This window comes from Coturnix japonica, chromosome 5, assembly GCF_001577835.2.
Source record: "Coturnix japonica isolate 7356 chromosome 5, Coturnix japonica 2.1, whole genome shotgun sequence".
Classification (NCBI taxonomy): domain Eukaryota; kingdom Metazoa; phylum Chordata; class Aves; order Galliformes; family Phasianidae; genus Coturnix; species Coturnix japonica.
Window position 1 is genome coordinate 40,248,325 of NC_029520.1, and position 7,785 is coordinate 40,256,109.

A 7,785-nucleotide genomic window follows, 5' to 3' on the forward strand; every position below is an offset into this window, starting at 1 on the left:
AAAGCTCGAAATGCTGAGCACTACTTTGTTTCCTATTGCAGATAGTCAAACATACAATATTGATTGCAATTGAGAGAAATCTATTTCTGATGTTAAGCAACTGCCATTAAAAGTGAAGAAAAAAAGAGTATGTTTACCTGTTGCTTCTGGTACGCTGTATTCGGGTTAATTTTGGACTCCAAAAGAAGAGAACCTAGAAAGAAAAGTTCCACTTATTTACATGTGCACTAAAATTTCAATCCAAACATGATTTTTCTGAATGCTCTTCCTTCCCTCAGGTGGGTATTAACATCTTCCCTCCCAGCAATAGACAGACTTAATCCATACTCTACAACTTTGTCTTTCATTTTTCCCCTGGAAGATGTTTTCCACATAACACAGAACATTCAGGAGCCATCTGAGGACTGGATTCTCAAACTCTGCCGCACTCTGAAATTCAATCTCCTGTATAAGCACCAATGTTAACATAAGTCTGGCTTAGCTTAGAGGACTGACCTTGCTAGGAAAACAACAAAAAATTAGAACTGCTTTTGTCTGTGGGCACATCACACCCCTCATCCACCTTACTGTTCAGCTGCCAGCACGTGAGGGACTGTGACAACCACAACTTTGGCACAGGCATCTGCAGGGCTTCATTCAACATACATGACAAACACACAGACAGATTAACTTTGCACTGTCTGTAGCTGAAGTGTAAGGCCTCAGGCATCCCTTAGAGACAGTTTCCCATTCATTTACCAGTTTACATTTATTCTTTAATAGAAATTCAAACTATCAATTGCTTAGTTACGTAACAGTTCTAAGGTAGTTTTGTATTTGTTACTAGAACATTTGCCAACGGAAGCAATCTTAAGTAGTCTCCCAAAAATCTCAATAAAAGAAATAATGACATGCTTCAACCACTTCAAATAGAGAATCACAAGTATCTGAAGGTATGACAAAGATATTACTTGGATTTGAAGAACATACTTGGATCTGGAAACAGTATTTCCAAATAACACAGTAGAATCAACTTGTTGAACAGATCACAGCTCAGTAGGTTTTACTATTTGAATGCACACCCATTCATAAATCCACATCAAAAATACCCCCAAACTAACGTTTGCTGACCAAGTGTCACCACATTAAACCCTGTAAGTTACGTTTACAAATCAATTACTCCACTCTTGTGAAATTGCTGCTAACTAATGGAAAATGTTATGTTGGAAGAGGTGAAGGCAGAGAGACTGATGAATCTGTTCACGGAATTCCACTCATTGAAACAGAGGACCGTTAAAAAACAGCAAATATCAGAAGAGTTCCCTGTCTGCAGGACAATAAAGGTTATTACTTACTGAACTTGAAGCTTTAACAAGAACTTCAGTGTTCACTGTAGAATTGTAAGGCTCAGATTTGATTTTATTTTTTTTTACTTACCTGTGACTGCTGCTTCTACCTGATTTCTTAGGAAGAACTGCAGAGCAACAGCCTTCAGAAACCACACTGGCTTAAGGAGATGCCCCACGCTGCCCTTAAAAGAACAGCTGCTTACAAATCCAGATACAATCAAACAACAAAACTGAGTTAAATGGCCCTCAAGGAAAAACAAAAGACACCATGATTAAAAACAAACAAAAAACCTACCTCAAGGATGAGCTGTAGTGGTGAAGCCAATACACATACAATACTCAGGCTACAGTTTCAGGCTTCAAACCTTGGATTACACACAACGCCTCCCTTTGCTGTTACCACCATCAGCTCAAAGCACTAAGCATTTCCCTGCCATCTTTCAAATTCCCAGCTTCAACTACAGTTTTAGAATGCTATCTCATGCTACTAACTTCATTGACTGTCTTCTAGAAAGTCTTCTGTCTAGAAATAGCAGCAAACATGAATGAGAATCCTGTAAGAATTACAAGCAATTGATATTTCAACACCATTCTTAGTCCTGAAAAAGCACATGGACATGGAAATCCTGAAATTAGCATAAAGTAAGAGGATTCAAATTCCATGTTTGACATGATACCATTTAAAGTCTTGAAGACAACTCAAACCAGACAGTACATCCATCTTCCAGGCTGGAAGCAAATGTCAGAACATGGCTTCTTTACTGGACTGGCCACAAAGAAGCACTTCTTCCCTTCCAAACCTGATGCCTGCAGGAAATACAGTCAAGCCTTATAAGGCTTGACTAGCTCCTCACTCCCACATGATTCTACTTATTCCTCACCACTCTGGACAACTAAAAAATCTGAACTCAGAAATGTACTATTCTTTCACTTGTCAGAAACAATTATTTTCCTGTTGGTAATATCCTAGAATATATCAGGGCTATCCAAACTACTTCATACGAACAAAACTTCATCTCATTTCCCAGTGACTTCATTCAAAGAGAATAAAGACCTGAAAAATCACCTAAATATAAGCAATGTTTTGAAATAAATCACCCCACAATTATACAGATCCACTTGTTCTCTGAATCACAACCTCAGGTGATCACAACCTTTGCAAAGGTAACCGCAAAAGAAAGTAACACCTGAAACCACCGTTGACTGGCAGAATTCTCTTATTTGCCACTGCAGTGTAATATAGCACAGCTATATTCATTTAGCTGATTTTTGTTAGTGTAACAAAGCCATTCTGCGATGTGACTTTGTGCATAGCGAATGGTTTGCTCAAAAGAAAACATAACCAATGCTATTTTATAAGACACTTAAAGAACATCAAATGTCCCATAGCAGTATTTTTCAGTAGACCTCAGTGACAGAACTGCAGAATTGTTTTCATACATGGACATGGAGGAGACCTGCAGGTAAGAAATACTGCTCTTCTCCCATGAAAATTACTTGGATTTTCAAAGGAAGTAGAGGAAAAGACAGGAAGATTGTCACTCATTTCCTTTCATCAGAATCAAATTTTTTTTTATGCTGAAAGAATTTCTAAACTTTTGTTGGTTTTCCCCTTATAGGAAGCATCTTCAATTAACGCTGTACTTCCAATTGGGAAGAGGAAAGAGATATTTTGCCTGTTTTTGGTTGCTGTTCTAGAATGTGTAAAAAAGCAATACTCTTCCGGGAAAGGACTATTGCAGGAGACTTCTATTCAAAAATAGAGCTGCTTCCCTGAACAAGAGTCCAAGCAGCTTACTGTCACACAGCAGCATTACTGGCTTAGGGCTCAGCATTAGAGCAGTAACCCTAGAAGCAATAGCAGCACGTGTGTGCAACAAGAATACAAGAAAACAAACAAACAAAACCACCCAGGAAAGGTGTAAGATGCTCCTGATCAAGTGCTACCAGTTTCTGTGCTGTTTTCCTTAAAGAAAAATAAAACTGAAAATAAAAATGAAAGCAACTAGAAGATGGCAAGGCCACATGGCCTCCAATAAGGGAGCTCATTCTGGCTTGTCAAAGTGGGGTTTCTGGACTGGTCAGCATTTCTTAAAAGTTGAAGCTTTCAAACTGCCCTAAGTTAGTTGAACAGAAGTTCACTCTAAGGGTCACCCTCAGTTATCTGGGTCAGAACATAAAGGGATCTGAAACCACACCATGAGTACACAGGCATTTCAAGAACCAGTCAGGCCACAGCAGTCTGAAAAAAAAAGTTTAAGAAACCTGTGTAAGAGATCACTTCAAATTCCCTGCAATGACTCCAGCAGTGCCTGGGAACATGACAAACACCTCAGTAACACAAACTGCTCATCTGCTCTAAACTCAAATAAGTCTACGTTAAAAACAACAAAAACCTTACAGATAAGAAGTGAGTAGAACTGCAGCTTCTTTATTACTCCAATTCAGCACGCTAGCTTACCTTGGACTTGGCATAATGACTCCAACTCTTATCTGAATACCCTGACCCTGCCATAAAAACCCAACTACCTGTAAAGCAGCCATGGAGCTGCACAACTGGAAGCCTGAAGGATGTGCCAGCCTACCCAGCCAGCCACATGAGATCAGCTGTTCACGGCCTGCAGACAGTGGAACCAGAGTGGGGAATTTCCAGCATGGAGGGAAACCGCTGTTCACAGCCCCCACTCAGGAAGCAGAGCCCTCAGCTTTGGTCAGATCCCAGCTTCCCAGCCAGCTTCCTGGAGCACATCAGCAAGAACAAGCAACGTGCACAGGATGGATCTCAGCACAAATGCTAGGAAAAGCTAGTTTATAAAAGGAGGAAGGAAGAATTTCATTGTGGAATGAGGAGGAGCTGACGAAGAGACAATACAAGAACAAAATGGAAACATAGAAGTAGTGGTATATAGGTCAGGTTCCTAGTGCTTGCACAACTTTGGGAACCAGAAGCTACTGAGTTTTAGCTAAAAAAGCACATGAGGGAACACAAACTGCACAGTACCTGAAACACTTGGTTTTATGTTTAACATCGCCTTTTCCCAAATAATTTGCTCATATTTAACAATGATAGCATTTGCTTTCATTAATCCACAAATCAGATTTTGTGAGGTGTTTACACAAGTTAGAAAAAAACCTGGCCTATTAATAGAGCACACACTTATCCAGGCCGGACAGATACTACTGACTAAATTAAGAACCTACACACTGCACGTTACTTGCTGCTCTTGAAGCATGTGCAGAGACAAGAGCGATGTGTGGTGTGTGCTATTGGGTGCATTGCTGAGCACTAAGAGCAATTAGCACGTGTGAGCACACTGTCCTGATCAAAGTGCCTTAGTTACACAGCACAAAGTAAAGACTTCATGTCTGTATTAGAATCCTTTACAGCAAGTTATGCTTTCCATCTGACAGACTGTTCACTTACAACAAAGCTGGCAGCAACAGCCCAACTGTGGCTCCAATCAGTCTTACCACTCAAAGCCAATGAAGAGATCTCAGTATGAATGGACTATTTCTTCACAAGAAACTCACACACTGCACTCCTTTTGCTTTCTTTCCCAAGAGGAACAAAAAATAAGTAAATTAGAAAATTGATTAGCACGTGACAGACAGGACAGTTTTGAACCATCGCTAACAGATCTCCTGTGCACAGCAAGGGCCGTATCCACAACAAAATACATGGCAACACAAGGTCTGCCTGAAAGTACAGTGAGAATCTCCTCACCTCCCTCATGTTCAAATTAAACAAAGTCTCTTTCCATTCTGAGTGTTTTCTCTCACACTGGAAAGCTGGCCAGACTAAGAAAGCAGCTTCTTCACTGTAAAAAAAAAACCAGAACCTCAAATTCATATAATGGCTTGATTGAAAGGGGCCTTGAATATCACCTAGTTCCAACCCACAAAATTATCACCTATTTAATTCTTTCAAGTATAATTAAGAAACTACAAACCCCTGAGATTCATGGTTAATCAGCAGATCAAACATCAAAAACCTGCTCAGATTCAAGTTCATTCCTCCACATCAGCTTATGATCTGTTCGCTGCACAGATTTTGGTAGCTTGAAAGAACTTTAGCAAATACTGAGAATCAGTGATGCTCAACACGCTTCTCATCCTAGTTTCTACAATGGAAAAAAAAAATATGGAAGAAGAATGAAAGGTCATCTGTTAGTAGTCTCAATCCACTAGACACAGCTATTGTAGACACTACTGCTTGGCCTGGAGTAAATTTTGTCATAAGAAGCAAGGGAAGTGGATAATGCATCATTCTACTTACGGTGAGATCTAGAGCTGGTCAAGAACTGAAAGATACCACTTCATGAGGAGAAAAAAAGAAGTGCCATTCTGTCCATTGTCTTTGCTACTACAGCTGTGCTTTGCTAACTGTTGATAGATGCTGGAATGTTTTAATTCGTAGAAGAAATGAGAGAGTGCAAGAGAGCAAAGAAATGGATATTAGACTCATTTTTTAATAAGTCATCAGGTGGCCAAAAACCACGATTCAAGTCTGAGCATTTCTTCCACGTGGGGTTATTTCCAGAAACACCTGAGGCCAGGTAGATCACGGCGATCAGTTTTGAAGCCGGGGCACGCCGGGCACCTGGACATGGATCACGAGATGCCCACGCCCGCACAAGGCTTGTAACCAGACCTGACCGCGTTTGTACCAAGCGCCGTGTTCACCGTGAACCCGCTGCCTACTACGCCCGCACTCCATGGCGGCGAACTACGCCTGGAGCCTGCTTGCTTGTAGGAACCGCGTTTGAATTACACTGCGAAACACTCAGGCAGAGGAACACACAAAGCTAAGCCCGTGGCTTTGCAGGGCGGCACGAGGCCGCAGACGGCGCGCACTCACCATCGCTCTCCGCCCTGACTAGCAGGGACATGCCCTTGAGGCGCTCCACGTAGCAGGAGGAGACGTGCCCGGTGCCCCTGTCGTCCCATTGCCGATCCTCGTTCAGCGTGTAAACCTTCACCCTGCGCCGGGTGTCAGTCATCGTGCCGCCGGCACCGCGGCCACCGCGCCGCTTCGCGAAGGCCGAGGGAGCGTGAAGGCGGCCGGGGGCCGGGCCCCCTCACGGGGGGAACGGGAAGGAGGGTGGCGGCCCCACGCGGACGCGCCAGGAGAGCTCCTCGTCCCGCTGCTCAGCGCTCCGACCAGATCCTCATGGCCACGGAGGCGGAGTGCCGAGGAGCGGGGAACGACGGAGAGAAGCGCTGCTCCGGGTCCGGCCGACAAAAGGCGGGCAGAGCTCCACGGGGAGAGGCGGCGGGGAACGGAACGCGGACAAGATGCGGATCCGGAGCAGTGGAAGCGGCGTCCGGCCCGGGCTGAGAGCGGCGGGCGGCCCGGCGGGCAGGGCCCGAGCGGGAAGCGCCGAGGCCGGGCTGAGGCGGGCGGGAAAGGCGGGCGGGAGCGGGACCGCCCGGCCCGGCCCGAGCGCGGCTCTTTGTGCGGCGGCCGCCCAGGCCCGGAGCCCCTCACTCGTGTCCGTCACGGCAGCGCAGCGCGGAGCCGCCCTCTTTCCGCGGGGCCGGGACCGGCGGGCGCTGCTGGCCCGGGGCGGGATGAGGCGGGCGGGGGCACTCAGCGCCCCGGCTCCCCCATGGGCTCCGGTCGCAGGCGGCGGCTTCGCTCTCAGCCCGACACCGCCGCCATGTTCTTCTTCTTCCTCCTCCTCCTCTTCCTCCTCCCGGTGCGGCTGTGGCGGCTCGGTCCCGGCTCCTTAGCGCGCCCCGCGGCGTGGCCGCGCTCCCGGCACCCGGTGGCGGAGAAGCGCTCGGCCCGACGCTGCCGAGGGGGCGAGCGGCAGCGGCGCGACGCGGCCCGTCCAGCCCCGCTCCCTCCGCCTCTGTCTCCGCCTCAGTCACTGCACGGCCGCCATCTTGGTTTCACCTCTCACTGGAGGCGCGGGGTCTCCCAGCCAGCAGCGGCACGGGCCGCCGGCCGGCATTTAAAGGGCCAGCAGCCCCGAGCGGGCAGCGAGACGGGGCTGAGTTCTGGCACGGGGATCCGCGCCGCGCCTGCACGGCGGCACCTCTACAGCCCTACCGTGCAGCCCTTACCGTGCAGCCCTTACCGTGCAGCCCTTACCGTGCAGCCCTACAGTGCAGCCCTACAGTGCAGCCCTACAGTGCAGCCCTACAGTGCAGCCCTACAGTGCAGCCCTGCCGCACTCCCCGCCCCGCCGGGATTGCTGTCGGCGCCTGGCCCGGTCCGGACGTGGGAGACGCGTGTGTGTGTGCGGGTGGAAAAGCGCTGCTCGGTCCCACTCCTCGGGAGCAGCTTTAACCCCTCGCTGCACTGTGACCCCGTATCATGGTTCCGTGGAACACACGGACACGGCTTCCTGAAAAGCTTTTATTGTTATGATCTTTCTTTTTTTTTCTCTTTTTCCCTACTCCAGTATAGCTGAAAAGCAAGAGTTAAACAGCTGCTGGCTGAGCGGCTGTT

At 47.1% G+C, this 7,785-nt stretch overlaps 1 protein-coding gene across 1 annotated transcript in view; it reads right to left on the minus strand.

Annotated features, from left to right (window-relative positions):
* Nucleotides 1–6,732, minus strand: part of PPP4R3A (protein phosphatase 4 regulatory subunit 3A) — a 33,343-nt gene extending 26,611 nt beyond the window's left edge. The window contains exons 1-2 of the mRNA XM_015865275.2: nt 6,187–6,732; nt 138–193 (exon numbers count right to left, since the gene is read on the minus strand). Coding sequence (XP_015720761.1) covers nt 138–193; nt 6,187–6,328 — 198 coding nt within the window. The 5' untranslated portion in view covers nt 6,329–6,732. The remainder of the gene's footprint in view (nt 1–137; nt 194–6,186) is intronic.
* Nucleotides 6,733–7,785: the final 1,053 nt, after the last annotated feature.